This window comes from Vicugna pacos, chromosome 7, assembly GCF_048564905.1.
Source record: "Vicugna pacos chromosome 7, VicPac4, whole genome shotgun sequence".
Classification (NCBI taxonomy): Eukaryota; Metazoa; Chordata; class Mammalia; order Artiodactyla; family Camelidae; genus Vicugna; species Vicugna pacos.
In genome coordinates this window covers 59,627,417-59,643,006 of record NC_132993.1, presented here as the reverse complement: position 1 = coordinate 59,643,006, position 15,590 = coordinate 59,627,417, and the positions used below count along the sequence as shown (strand labels likewise).

Genomic DNA, 15,590 nt, shown 5'->3' with positions numbered 1-15,590 from the left:
AAAAAAAGAAAAAAGACACTAATGAACTGATCTACAAAACAGAAACAGACTCACAGACATAGTAAACAAACTTACAGTTACTGGGGAGAAAGGGGGTGGGAAGGGATAAATTGGGAGTTCAAGATTTGCAAATATTAGCTAGTATATGTAAAACAGATAAACTACAAGCTGCTTCTTTTTTTTCTCATTTTAATTTTAATCGAAGCATTGCTATTCATTTTTTTAAGTCTTTTCTTACAAGCACCAAATTTTAATATCTGTATCAATTTGGGGGGGGGAAGAAATTCCATCAAGAACTTCCCTCCAGAAGAAAACAATGTTTATCCCTCCAAACAACCCAATTCAAAGTCTACCAAAACAAAAAAAGCCCACAAAGAAAAAAAATAACAAAAATCACATTCTAGAGGTTCAGTGCATTTAGCAGCCTTCACTGTGCTGTCTAATCATCCTTCAGCTGACTTTCAAAAAAATAACACCCTAGTTCATCAAAATATACATTTTCTATTTGATTTTTAAATTAAAAAAATAATTAAAAAAAGAAACTTGAAGGAATTCACAATCAATTGCCTGACTCGTTTCGATGTCACATACAGCACATGAAGGTCAGGAAGGCTATTTGCAGCACACATGATTAGGGGAAATTGATTTTCAAGGTTTAGCTTTCTTCCAAACAGTGTAAAATACCCACAATTCCAAGTATGAAGGGACACAGACAATCTCCTTCGAGAATTCCACAGGACAATACAGGCGCCCCAGCTGTTCTTCATAGAGTGACAGGGCTTCCGTCAAATTGACACAGTTCCCCTGTGTAAAATATTTCCCATCCTGTTTCAATACTTTCATTGAGAGGTCAAGAATCAGTCTGAGAAACTCCCATGTGGAATCTTCTTCTGGAGATGTGGAGATTGGAACAGTTGTCAAATCATTAATCACATAATCAAACTCTCTCCCTTCTTTGGCGTACCTCTTCAGGACTGGAATACAGTCTTCTATTAGAACCTGATAGCAGTCTCCTTTAAGATTGTCTAAGACATCGCCACACGTTTTTCGCATGTATTTCTTACATCCGTCAATCACCATTTGGTCAATCTCTACCATAGTGACCATCTTTGGTTTCAGTTTGACTATTTCACATAATATGCCCCCATCTCCACCTCCCAGAATGAGTACATCTTTGCCGGTGTAATCTTCCTTGCCACTGCCCATGATGGCCCGGGTATACGCCAAGTCACTTTCTGCCAAATTAACATCCCCACTAAGGATGAGAATGTTTCCAAATTGTTTCGAGTGTAAAATTTTAATGTTCTGGTAAGGTGAGTCTTCATCATACACCACTTCATCTATGTCGTACTCAACCAGACGGCCATCGGCAGTGGGCCAGTATCTGTCAACGGCCCCTCCTCGAACTATGGGTGGTAAGCGCTTCACCCGCTCAGTACTGCCCTGACTCAATTCTTTCATTCTTTCTTCTACTTTGTTCAAAAGACTGTCAACTTCTTTGCCTTGCGCATCCCCGTCGTAACTCTGAAGGTCCAGCAACACCAGTCCATGTGGGTAAATTCTCAAATTGGCAAAGCTGCCGTTTTTGTTTATGTAGGTCGCTAAATAGCCATGGTCCTGCCAGGTGTGCACCGACTCCGTCATCCCCTTCTCCTGGAAAATGGACTGGAGGCCTTTCAGAATGGTCTCACCATCAGCTTTGGCGCCGAGCATGAAGTCGAGGGTGCTGTGCCGTGCTGCTGCCATAGTGAGGCGAGGCCCTGTGCCATGCCTAGGGCAGGCGGCCGGGGAGACAGGGGGCCGCGAGGCGTGTCAGGCTGCGGCCGGCGGGGAGTGCGCTGCGCCGGGGAGGCCCAGTACAAGCTGCTTCTGTATAGCACAGGGAACTATATTCAATAGGGAACTATAAATGAAAAAAATATGAAAACAAATATATGTTTGTATATATATATATATGACTGAAACATTATGCTGTATACCAGAAATTGATACACTGTCAACTGACTAGATAATCAATAAAAAAAAAAGAAATAATAATACAAATTACTGTCAGCAATATACCTGTGTGCTTTAGTTAAGATCATGTTGCCCTGGGCTTGATCAAACATCTGCTGTTTATTAACTGTGTGACATTAATTAATGTACTTAATTGCTCTGGTTTCAATTTATATTTTGAAGTAATTATTTTATTCTATAAAAGTAATATAGACGGGTGAAAAATTTAAACATACAATATAGTGTGGTAATAAAGTATGTGTTCACCTCACCTTGGCCCCTGGTGGCCTTCCACAGAGACAAATACTATTAACCTCTTGAGATGATTCACCCAGAGAGGTCATATGTGGATACAATCATACATGCATACATATTTTAGTATATCTCAATCTGATAGCTTTAAATGAGATATTATTGTTATTTTAATGAATATTTCTTTAGTGACTGACAAGCCTGAACATATCTTCATTTAATGAAAAGCTGCTTGAATTTACTTTTCTATAAACTGGCTGCTCATATTGTCTTCCCATTGTCCTCCTGGTTTTTAAATATTTTTTTCTAATTGATTCCTAAGAATACTTAATATATTCAAAATGATAGCCCTTTATTATATATAGTATGTTACAAATATTGCTCCCAGCTTGCCACTGACTTAATTTATAGAATTCTATTATAAGGCAGGAATGTTTAACTTTTAGGTAGACATATTTATCATCTTTTATGGCTTCAAGTTTTCATGTCATATTTAAAAAGACTCTTCTCATTCCAAAATTAATTTTTAAATTCTTATATAATTTCTTTTAGTACCTTTAGAGTTTACTTTTGCAAAGTTTAAATCTCTGATCCTATTGGATTTCATTTTAGTATAAAGACTGGGATAGGAATTAATTTATTATTTTACAGGAGGCCAGGCAACTGTTCATCATTAGTTACTGAATAAATCATTTTTGTGGGGGTGGAAGGCATGAATTTGAAATGCTTCTTTTATAACAAGCCGCACTACCATGAGGCTTTTGGTTTCTGTCTCAACTTTTCCTTTCTTCCACTGATGTTCTATTTATTGATGTACCCAGTGAAATTTGCTTTAATTAATGTAGCATTATATTTTAATATCTTGTAGAACTAATCTCACCTCAGAAATCTGTTTCTAAATTGTTATCTATTCTAAAAATTATTTGCACATCAGTTTCATTGGAACAATATTAATGTAAAGATTAATAAAGGGAGATTTGCCAACTTTATTGTCTTATTTAAAAAATATATCATTATATTTGTTCAATTCTTATTTTGTCCCTCTGTATTCTTTTAAAGTCCTTTATATCTATCTTGATCATGTCTTGTTTATTCCTATTACATTTTATCATTTTGTTCCTATAACAAATACTACTTTTATTTCTTTATATTTTAAAATACCTTCACATTATATGCAAGAAAATAATCGGTTTGTGTGTATAATGTTATAGCCAGCTCTTTTACTTACTGTTGGTAATGATTTTTTCCAGCTATACAATTTAATCATATATGTAAGTAATGATAATTCCATGTCGTCACTTCAAACTTTCGTATTTAATTGTTTCTCCTTTCTAATTGCACATCTAGGACTTCTATAACAATGATAAATAATAATTGTAATAGCAGACATTATTATCTTTCTCCTGTTAAAAGTATTTCTTGAAGTTTCATTATTAAGCACATGCAGGCTTTTGGTTGTAAATCAGACAGATATTAAAAATAACTGTTACTGTTTTATAAAGAGTTTTTATTAGCAATGGAGACTGACTTAAATATCTCTACACTCCTTCTGGATATGATCATATTATTTCTCCCTTCTGATACAATAGTAATTTAAGTTAATTTAATAATTGTCCTAATAGTCCCAGTTTCCTTTCTTAGTCATGATGTATTAATTAATGTTGGATTCTAATTGCCAATATATTATTTTGGATTTTTCAATCAATATTGACAAGAAAGATTGATACATAGTGTTCTTTTGCTATGCTGTCGGATTTTGGTATGATTATTATGATATGAAAAGTGGAAGTTTTTCTTTAATCTCTGCTCTGGAATCATTTCAATAGCATTGGAACTTTCTGTTCCTTAAAATTTTTGATAGGCTTCATATGTAGTACAGTCTGGGCCTGCTGCCTGCAACTTTTGGACAACTTTTATCATTTCTCTAAAATGGTCTATGTAGATTTTCTATACATTTTGAAGTTACTTTTGGTGATTTAACTTCCTAGAAATATCCATTTTGTTCAGATTTTTCAAATCCAGAGGTATCCATTTGAACAAAGACACATCTTGAATCCTTCAATAACTGTGTTTATGTTCTCAACTTAATTTCTCATTTTAGATATTTGTGCTTCTTCATCTCTCACCATAAAAAAATTATCAGTGGTTTACCTATCTGATTAAAATTTTAAATGACAATTTCTTGAATTTATTAGTTTTATCCTTTTTTTGTTGCTGTAGCTATTCTAAAACTTTACATTTTCTTTACATTTCCTTATTTCTGATTTCTTCAGATTTATTTTGTTGATGGCCACAATTTCTTATTTTGAATTGAATTTTAGTTCTTTATACTCCTTATTCACAATTTTTCTTTGAAGTTTGATTTTTTACCTCTGATCACCTTTTTCTGTTCTACAGATTTCAATATGTAGTGTTTTCAGTATTTTGGGTTTTGATTTCTTCTTCCATCTGAGTGTTTTAAATAAGATTAAAAAATTTTAGAGCGCCCTAAGGTTTTTTTAATTTTAGTAGTACAGATATTAATTACTAGTTTTATTTCATGTGGATAAAACAAATAAAACTAACAATTTTGAAAGGTATTCAGATTTTTATGGCCTAATGAGTGGTCATTTTTTAAAATAAAAGGGTTGATATTTTTATTGCAATCAGGTTAAATGTATGCATGATAGTTGTAATCTTTTTGACATTCAAATTGTCCAATCCCTTCCAGTGAGAATAACTTTAAATTGGTTTAGAATTCTTTCTAAATTAAAAAAATGGTCACAAAGTATTTCAAACATACGTAAAAGTGTAGAGGACAGAACAACACATCCCCTCATGTACACATCATCTAGTTTTTTTATAATGTGATTTAATTTAATTTGTTTTTTGGTTATTCTTTAAAAAAGTGTATTGGGGAAAAAAGCATATTTTATGTAGGAAGTTTAATATATATCAATTAGATCTATTCAATTTTATTTTTATATTTCATATTTTTACTTATTTTGGTCTACTTATGAGTTGAAGAAGATGAACATTGATTATTATATATTGTGTGGGAACACACACAGATACTTATTTTTATAAGTTTGTTATAGTTTTGCTTTAGGAATCTTTATGCTATGTTAAGTATTCATGACTATTGTACCTTCCTGAGGATTATGGCATTTGTCATAACACAATGCCTTCTTAGTCTTGTTTAATATTTCTTTGCTGTGAATTCAACCTTGTCTAATATCTTAGCCCCTGCATAATTTTATATTTTCATATGAATGATATAATGTGTTCATCCTTTTTCTCTCAGCCATTCTGAGACACTTGGTTTTAGAAGCATCTCTTATGTTTAGCATATAGTTGAATTTTTATTTGTGGTTCAATCTGGAAGTCTTTTCACAGATGAATCTGTAAAATCAGCCTTTGCTGTGTGTTTGTTTCAAGTCTGCCATTGTATTTTAATTCTGACTTTTAGTTCTACTTTTGTCTTTTCTATTTTACTGTACTGTCTGGGTTTATTATGCTTTGCTTTTTTAAAAACTAGTGGCTAATATATTTAATTTAGCTAGTTCAACATTAACCTCTTAATTTCTAGGAACATGTCTAAAGATATACAAATAAAGATCAGATTATTTTCGAAGTAATAAGAATACTGCATATGCAACTTGAAAGAGAAATCAGATTCATTACTGGAAATCTGAGGTTCTTTCTCATGAAATATACCAGCGTGGGGGGGAGGTAAAAAAAATTTAACTTGTGTACACTTTCTATTTAATCATCTACCACACTTCTCTAAAGTAAGACTATACTTTGCTTTTATACATGTATTCTCATAAATCTATTTTTCCTTTTGCCTTTTACATTCTACTCACTTGTCTAGGCTTGCTTTACTTTGTTTTTGTACATACATTGTCCTTTGAAATTTGAAAATTTTGTTATCTTTTTTTTACAGTTTCCAGTGTTTACCTTTATAAAAACATTGTTTTAATATATTTAATTGTATATTAAGACATATTATGATGACATTCCACTTTGAATGACAAATATACTTTCACTTCTTTCCACTTCTCTTTCCTCCATTTCACCATTCAATTATCATCCTTAGTTCTTCTAGTACTTTTCTTTGCAACTTTAAATGATATTCTGAACTCCATTTTAGGTAATATGACAAACAAGCTATCATGAAATTTGTTTCTAGTGCAGAACAATTAGAAATGTTGGCTGCAATATTTGGCCCTTAAGTGAATAACTGAACTGGCAAGAAATTGAGCCCCCGTGAGAAAGTAGTCCCAAAGAGTAAACATAGTACTGTCATTGGCAGCAATTCCAGGGGCATCCAGTATTTGCTGATGGCCTAGAGCTTGGGCCTTCATGGATCACTTCTGTTTGGGTATTGAAGGCTAGGGAAGAAGTTTTGGATGAGAGACTGCTGCATGAATCCAGAACCTCCCAAAGTGACTCTTTTGATGAAAGGGTTAAGACATTACTATTATATTATATTCTTAATGATAATTAATTAATTAATAATGTATGAATTAACTGACGCACAAAACACTCAGCAGAAGGAAAGAAATGTTTAGCTATCTTAGACTTGGTTCTAGGTAGAGGGGTTTGGGGAAATTTTCCCCTGAGAATTCAAAACCATAAGCAAGTCTTTCCAAGGATTTGGAGATGGATTTCAAAGAATTCAGTGACCTGAAAAACCCAGGGCTAAGAATTTAATTTGAACTAGTCCTGGTTAGGCAATGCCCTTAGGTGACTGTCAGAAGCAAAAACAAATCATACCTAAGGAAAACACTTTAAACTTGAGCCTCAAAAAATTCCTACAGCCAAAATTCCAAAGAACATGAGTTAATGAAAAATATCATATTAAGTGAGGAAATAAGCCACCATGAGCAAGAGTTAATAGAATGGAAAAGAAACACCCCATTATATATTAGGCCCACTAAGACTACTGGGCTAGAAATTATTATATATAGGATATAAAATAGGAATGCTTGTAATGCTTAAAGAAATATGAGACTCAAGTAAAACTAAGAAACAAAAGACTATGAAAAATGACCAGGCAAAATTAAAAATGTACCAAAGAGCTTTTAGAAATCAAATTAGAAAGTCAGAGGACTAAATAATAGATTGGACTCTGACAGCTGATTGAAAATAGTGAAGAGAAAGTCAGTGAACATGGAGAGTAGACTAAGGAGGTCTAATAAAAGTCTGAGCAGATTTCCTGAGGGAGATGACAGAATTAGGGAAGGGCAAAATGACACTGGCTGAGAATTTTGCAGAGTGATGAAACACAAACCCTCAGATTCACAATCCCAATGAAATTCAAATAAGTTAGAGAAAAATTTTAAAAGACACCTAAATACACAATGAAACTGCAAATTGCCAAAGACAAAGAGAAGTTCTTAAAAAGAGCTAGAGAGTTAAAAAACATACACACAGAGATAACTTAAAAGGAATGACAATTTGATTGAGACCATCAGAAGATGGAATGGTATCTTCAAAATGCTAAGAGAAAATTATTGTCAACCTAGAGTCGCATAGCCAGTGAAACATCTTCCAATATGAAATTAGCACATTTCTCACAAACTAAAAGATTTTTCTTCTAAAAAAAAAAGTTAAGAGCTTTGAGACAAAAAAAAAAAAAAAAAGAGATTCCAAATGGAAGGGAGGAAGGGCTGAGATAAGAGAGAGAATGCTAAGAAGAGACACTAGCAAACATGCAGGTAAATCTGTATTGAGAACAATCATGTCTTGGTTGTGGTGTTAATAATAGAATTTTTTTCATAGAGCATCTTAGAAGACTATCCTATTTTATGAAACACTCAGGGAAATACTGTTAATTAACGCTGGTGGGGTGTCAGAACCAGCCTCTCTGCTGGTGTGGTTAGTGAGTACAGGAGTCTACCCACTTACTCTAAAGTACTCATTTTATGGATAAAATTATTAGTTATAATAGTGTTCACCAGTCTGGAGATCAATTTGTTGAACTGTGAGTGTTATGGGTATGCCTTATAACAAGCTAGGCACCATAGCCATGCAAAACTATGAGAATTAATCTCTTAAATCTTGGTAGAGTTGCAGTAAGGACCAGAGGAGAACATGGCAAAGAATATAATACAAACCCAGTTATATCACCATTGAATTTTTACTTTCTTAACTACCATGATAAAATTCTAAGGCTCCTTTGTTTTTTTAAAAATAAGAAAAGTCATTATAATGCCATCATGAGATCATTTCTAGCCCAGTGGTGCCAGTCATTACTACCAGCTGAAATATAGTTATGCCTTTCAGCTGTGGCTTAGTAATGACATTAAGTCTGAATTTTCTTGCAAAAGCAATTTATTCATGTCACCACTTACTGCTGTAGCTTGTTTATGGCTTTTTAAAATGGGATCTGTTTCACCATTTGGTTCTTTCTTCAGCACATTTTGCCTTTTGTAAAACACATTTCCGCCAATGCAATCATAAATGACGACAAAGGAGAACTGAACTAGAATATAAAGTTACTTCCCAAAGTATTTATACATGATGAGCAGATATACAAAGACGAAAGGGGAAGCACATTGCAACCACAGAAGAAATGTTCAGAATCCTATAAAAATCCTGAATTGTGATATCAAAACCCTCAAGTAACTACTTTTTGTTCATGCCTATCTCCAGCTGTTAAAGTTGAAATATAATTACTGAAGTTAATCAATGCTCATATAATGTGAAATGTTTTTATTTTGCCTCTTGAAAAGGAAAAACAAGGTAAAATAAAACCTCAAGTTCTGTATCTTGATTGTGGTGGTGAATGTGATAAAATGATATAGAACTATATACATCCTTTATACCAAGTTCAGTTTCCTGCTTTAGATACTGTAGTATCATTACCTGAAGTGTAACGAAGGAGGGAAATTGGTGAAGGGTACACAGGATTTCTCTGTATGATCCCCAAAACTTCCTGTGTATCTATAATAACTTCCAAATAAAAAGTTTTTCTTTAATCTATTTCCTCACATCTCAATTTTAAAAAGGATAAAGACAGGGATTTTCCTTCAGCCATGAGAAAAATGCAGTGCAAGCTTGGCCTTCTGATCTCCATCGTGAGGGTTCACCACCTCTTCCAGATGGTCTCATCTTTCCTTCAAAATGCCAACTGCCAGTGTAAGAAGGATTCTTCCCACCTGGACTTACAGATGCAAATCTCAAAGCCAATACACATCTCAGCAAAGCAGATACTGAAAGCTTGTGAAAAGAGCAACATAAAGGGCTAAGAAACCCAACTTATTTTGCCTGTCAGTTCATCCTTGTCACAATTAAATAACCTGCTACTGCCCATCAAATCACTAACCCCATTATGCATATAATCTCACTGAATCCTCTCTACTCACCATGGGACTGGGAAGATCATACTTATCAACTTTCGACCACAGGCCCAGGCACCATCGTTTGGTCAGAGATTCAAAATTCATTTAATTTCTAGTGTCCAAAACACATTTGAGTAGCCAGATAAAAATTCTGCTTAGAGAACTCACAGAGGAGGAGATTTGAGCCCAGGATCTTTAATATTGAGATTTTTTTGTTTCCCATGTGCTGAGCATTGTTACGTATATTGCAAGGAATATCTCCTCTGATTTCAACAACGTATGAAATAAGCCCTGTTATCACTGTTACCTCTTTCCTCCTTGACAGAGAAGGAAACTGAGGCTTGAAGAAGTCAGGCAAGTACAAGATCTGGGATTTAAACCTAGGGATTGCTCAATTCATAGCTCTCCTCTTACTGACTTTGCTATTGTAGTCATCACTAAGAACACCATGGATGTGATAAAGCAATATCTTCAGGTGTAGATATTACCCAGGTTCAAGTTTCCAAATAACCAATAACTGCAGAATACTAGAGAGTGTTTTAGACTGCATTACTTCATCTACTTGTACAATAGAGAACGTTACCAAATGACCTTAAAAAATTGCATAGTCATATAAGTTTTATTAATATTATATAATCATATTATTATTAACATTTATTAGTATTATACATATTTTTAACAAAATTTAAAAGTTTTTTTTAATCATAGGACCTCTCAGAAATGGTAATATTCAATTATGTATTGTAAATGTCCAAGATGGGAGTATATATATATTTCTTAAGCATACTTAACCACGGAAATTTCCCCACCCCCTTCCATGGCACACCTTTCAAATTTTTAGACATTAATTTTCATAGAATTCAGTTGGAGAAACAATATCCTCCTCTATCTGGGTGATGCTTTTGTTCTCTTCCCCCAGAGAAGTCTTGATTTTGTGTCATCGCTGCTTCTGATCCATTACTACTCCTGCATTCCACTATTTTCTTTAAGCTTTTCTTTTTATTTCTTGTTCCTTTTTTCTTCCTTTTGGGAAATATCCCTCTCTGATTCTCAGCTTGGGCAAGAGTGGGTTTGGTGCTAGCCTCAGGGAGCACTGAGTGTGTACTTTGCTTCTGGCTCGTCCAGATAGTAGCTCTGTTCTCACACTGCATCTGGGACTCTTTCTGGCTATTTTTTGTATTGCTTTGCAACCAAGATTTTTTTTCCCCTAGAAGAACTCTTCTAAAGCAACTGATGTTATTTTACTGGTGTTGATAATACCAGAAAACTGTACAGTGCCTAATAAATGAATAGATCCTTTACTTATAATATATTAAATTATATATAATATACATTTACTTATACTAGAACTTTGCCTGGTAAATTTAACATTTTCTTACAGACATTGAAGAGACAGTAAACATAACATTGAACGATGTGGAAAACTAGATAAAATGATGGTTGAGAAAACTTTTATGCCAGTAAATCCAGTCCCTATATTTTGTCATGTTAACTAAGAAGTTCACCCCTTAAAGCACCAAAAAGAAACACTTGTAATTGCCTTACATTTCTTCAAACCAATTAAAAAGAAAGGCACTTCATTGTGGGAACTTCAGATTATAATAACAACAATTTAATAAGATAGGCATATTATTTGACAATAAAAACCCATTCCATTGTAATCATAGAAGTACCAAAACTCCTATTCTTTCCATTTTGAACTCTATTTATTATAAGAGTAAGGAAGAAAAACAGTGGTAATTATTAATAGCAGACTGAGGCCAAAGATAACATAAAGAAAAAAATTTTATTGTAAGATTTGGATATATTTCAATTCATACATAGGGTGGATATTAGCACACATATTAGGATACTTGAAATACGTTAAATTCTAATATGAATCAAAATAATTTGTAGCACATTTCTTAAATTTATTATTATTTTAATTGGCTTATAGTATAGAATTTGTGATGAAATCATGATGAAACTATAAAATCACATTCAATTGATTTTGTAACTATTTTGCTAAAATTATGAGCCATTAAAAATAAAAATGAAAACATTCTGCTACTGTAATTATGATTTTGAAAAGAAATTGCCTTTAGTACATTTTTCTTGGACTCTGAAAATTATCTGAAGTATTTGTTTCCTAATATTTTGCTTATGACAGTCCAGTTTAAAGCAAAGTCCCTTCCTCCTTGAAATAGGCTAATTTTAATCAGACTACCCTTCTTTCATTTGTTATTCTCATATGGCTTCACTAGTTTTAAGTGACTGTATATGACTTGAGTAATGGAAAGTGTTTTAGAGGGTCATGCACAAAAATAACAAATGCTAAGTAAGGCAGAAAACAATGGAGTTTCATATTTATAAACAAAGAAATTTTATATTTTACTAAAATGTGAAAAAAGGCATGAAAACCCTATTCAGGTTAATATTTCTTGCAAAAATAACTTACTTTTACCTATTATTTAAGTTGATCTTCTCATATTTTTTCCCAATACCAAAACTGAAATACAATTCATTCCTTTGCTTCCCAATAAAATGTAATTCACAGAAAACACACATATATAAATCAACTTTGGGTTTACTCAACTCTAGGATTGCTAAATAAAATACAGGGTACTTAGTTAAATTTGAGTTTCAGATAAACAATTTTTAAATTATATTTATATCCCAAATATTGCATGGGGGCATACTTACACTAAAAAATAATTCATTCTTTATCTGAAATTCAGGTTCAACTAGGCATGTGGTATTTTTATTTGCTAAATTTGGCTCTACTTAATGCCTTTAATTTTATTTCTAAAAGTCAAGAAAATTCCACATAGTAACACTCTTTTTTGTTACATAAAAATCCAGATACAGGAAACTAGTTTCATATACAGAACATGTCAAAGGAAACATAATGATAATATATACAGAGGTCCAAAATAGCAGGAATTTCCAGCTATTTCTAACTGGGTCATGAAAGATAGTAGAATTCTAGAAAAAAAAAAACATTGCTTCAAACAATCACACTGCAGTAATTAATAAAAGTTTAGCACCTTCATTCTAATTTAAATTAGAGTGCCTGAGAAAACTAGCACATAATTTGTCAAGCTCTAAGGCAATTACTTAAAAAGAGGAGCAGGTGTAATTGAGCATGCAATCTTGTCATCTTGTCATTCCCAGAGCAGGGTAGATTCTGCCATTGAGGAAGTGTAACTATGCCAAAGCATTTGTTGAAATCCTATTTGTGGGTGCTCTGGGGAAGGAGGAGATTGTCACAGGGAGAGTCAGGATTGTGAACATAGAAACATGGCCCCAAAGATCAATTAATATTAGAAAGTACCCTGACCAGGGCTGAAAAGTAATACTTTACTTGATGAAACCCACCAAATTAAATGAATATCAGAACCAGGAGTTAGAAGATATGTTACTTGTTTAGAGAAGTGATCAAGATTTTAAAAAATAGCAATACTTGGCAATTTAATTGTGATTACTTGCCAGGTGTTCTTGTTATGCCTGCCAGTTCCCTCTTTTGTTTTTCATGGGTTTTTAAAAAAATCTTAATTCTCTTTTTAACTACACAAGATTTACAAAATTCAGCTATTTGGTAGGCCTGCAATATTTATTTTGCTTGATTTCCCTTTTGATCATTTCTTAACATGAACAGCAATATCTTTAACGCCACCTGAAGAGTTACCTACACTTCATGATAAAAGACTTTCAATTAACTTCTGAAGTTTTAAAGTAATGAACTGTCAACTAACGGAAGAGTGAACTCTGAACCTCAAGCAAACTGAACTTCAAGTTAGCACATCTGCCTCCATCTAACAGAATTCAAAATACTTCCCTGGAGTTAATATATGCATTATATATTTTCAAGGAGAATTAAATGACAGGTTCTACAAAGGTTGCCTTAATCAGAGTACTGTAAAAAGTTATTTAGCGAGAATATAGCTCGAAACATGCACCTCATACAAAACTGGTGATTTCACTGGTGGGATTTCATTGGATGATTTCCAAATGCTGATGTTGGGATCAGTTTTGCTCAACACTTCCCTCACCCTGAATAACCTGGGTCCTTAGACAACTTATAGTTTCTTATGTTGGGTCTTTCTTGGGGCTTCTCCTGAATATGCAGGGCTCTTCCTTTCCCCTTTAAATGTATTTCAATTCAAATCCTTTCTTCACTGAAACAGCATGAAAGGGACCTCCAGGCCATGGTGAAGATTTCTTTTTCCTTTCAAGACAACAGGCATTTGCTAAGTTTCAGGGAAACACCTGTATTAATTGTATATCCTGCTCATGTGTTGCTTTTGTTTGCAATAAAAGAATTCATCTCAGGTGAGTTAACCTTGCTTTTTAGAGAGGGCACCTGCAGTTATCTTGGTGCGGATTATAAATCAAAACATGTTGAGCCTTTAAAGAGGGAAATAAAGAGGTGCTGACAAGAGGGGATGCCGGTAGGATTAGGCGACTTTCTCACCACTTGTATTATCAGGACAGAGAACAACTGAGTCACATTAAATTACAGGGGGAGAAGGAGTCCCAGAAATTTCACAGATGGGAGGTTGACTGGCATCTTCAGTAAGCCTGGGAAGAGGAGGGGTCTGCTTGGTCTGAAAACCCTCCTTAGCCTCAGGCTTCTATAATTGACCAAGATTTTTCAGCTTGTGATTTGATCCAGCCATACCCTGTTAGAGGCACTTGCCCCCAACTGAGACCAAGGCTGGAGTGAATAAGAATTAGGTGACTCACTGGTATGTACAATACATGCATTCACATCTATTAGGATAAATGACACATCGCTCACTTTAAGCACAGGCAGCTGGAGATTGTCATATTCTGAAAATGACAACTGTTATTTATTTATTGAGAATATTTATACAGGTTCTTCTTGGGCACAGAGAATGCATTTTCAGCAACACTATGACACTGGGTTGTCACGTGCCTAGAGCAGAACCAGCGGAGACCAAGCACATGGACTCGGGGCAGCAATCTGCACGAGTGTAGGTTTAGAAGGTTGAACGCGGCAGGTTTTTAAGTGGGGCCCACGTCATTATCTTAACAGGGTTTCAAGCTACTCTGAGGAAAAAAGAATTGTTTTTTCCACACAGTATGGTTTCGTTAACTGCCAAAGGGCTGGTTTTGAGGTATTGAATAATGTGGTCAAAGGGTTCACACAATGCAGCTAGAGGGCAGGTTGGGCAGCTGGTAAAGGAGGGATGGAGAAAGATTTAGGAGCAGAAGTCATGTTTCTTATCTCTGCTTCGTACATCACAGTCCTTGGAGCTGTAGGCAGTCTCTTTTTTGCTCTTTGTTACAATTTTCCTAGTATTAAAAGAAACACACTTTCTTAAGATGGCTTTTCTCCTAGTTTGGGTCCCAGTTTAAATTGCCCATTTCTGGGTCCCATCCCAGATCTATTTCATCAGAATGTCTGAGAGTGGTGTCTTGGAATCTGCAGTTTACCAAGTTTCCTCAGGTGTTTCTTTTGTACGCCAGAGATTGAGCACTTGCAAGGATCATGGAAGAATAGAGTAAGGCTACATAAACAAATGTGTTCTGAGCTTCATAGATTCTAAGCGCTGGTTCACACTGCATTTACAATGATAAATATTGCTTGATGGTAACTCAGATTAATGCAATTTATCTACACACACCCCTAATTTCTAAAGGCTCATTGTACTCTCCTAATTATACATGTAAGTGTGAAGGAATAAGTCTGATTTTTTCCAGATAATACTTCAAGTATATACACACGTTTTAGAAAAATTCAGTTAAACATAAAATATTTCTCTTACAGTCCCCCTTAGAACTAGTTTTTTGGTACATTGGCCTATTCCTCAGTCCCAGGAATGGAATTTGTGGATCCCAGTATGCTGTATGGGAGATTGACCTGTCTCCTATTGCCACAGTAAATCCTGGAGAATAATCCTTCTTAGAAATAGGCTAATGTCTCTTGGAAATGGAATTTTAGCATCTGTACTGAACTGCATATATGTTTAAATTTCAGGCAATTATTTTATTTGGAAAAGACTAAAGAAA

The 15,590-nt window shown here is 34.1% G+C and overlaps 1 protein-coding gene across 1 annotated transcript in view; it reads right to left on the bottom strand.

The window, feature by feature from the left end:
* Positions 1 to 175: 175 nt before the first annotated feature.
* Positions 176 to 15,590, bottom strand: part of LOC102543981 (spermine synthase) — a 65,491-nt gene continuing 50,076 nt past the window's right edge. The window contains exon 2 of the mRNA XM_006207656.3: positions 176 to 1,903. Within this exon, the coding sequence (XP_006207718.2) occupies positions 649 to 1,746 (1,098 nt within the window). The 5' untranslated portion in view covers positions 1,747 to 1,903 and the 3' untranslated portion in view covers positions 176 to 648. The remainder of the gene's footprint in view (positions 1,904 to 15,590) is intronic.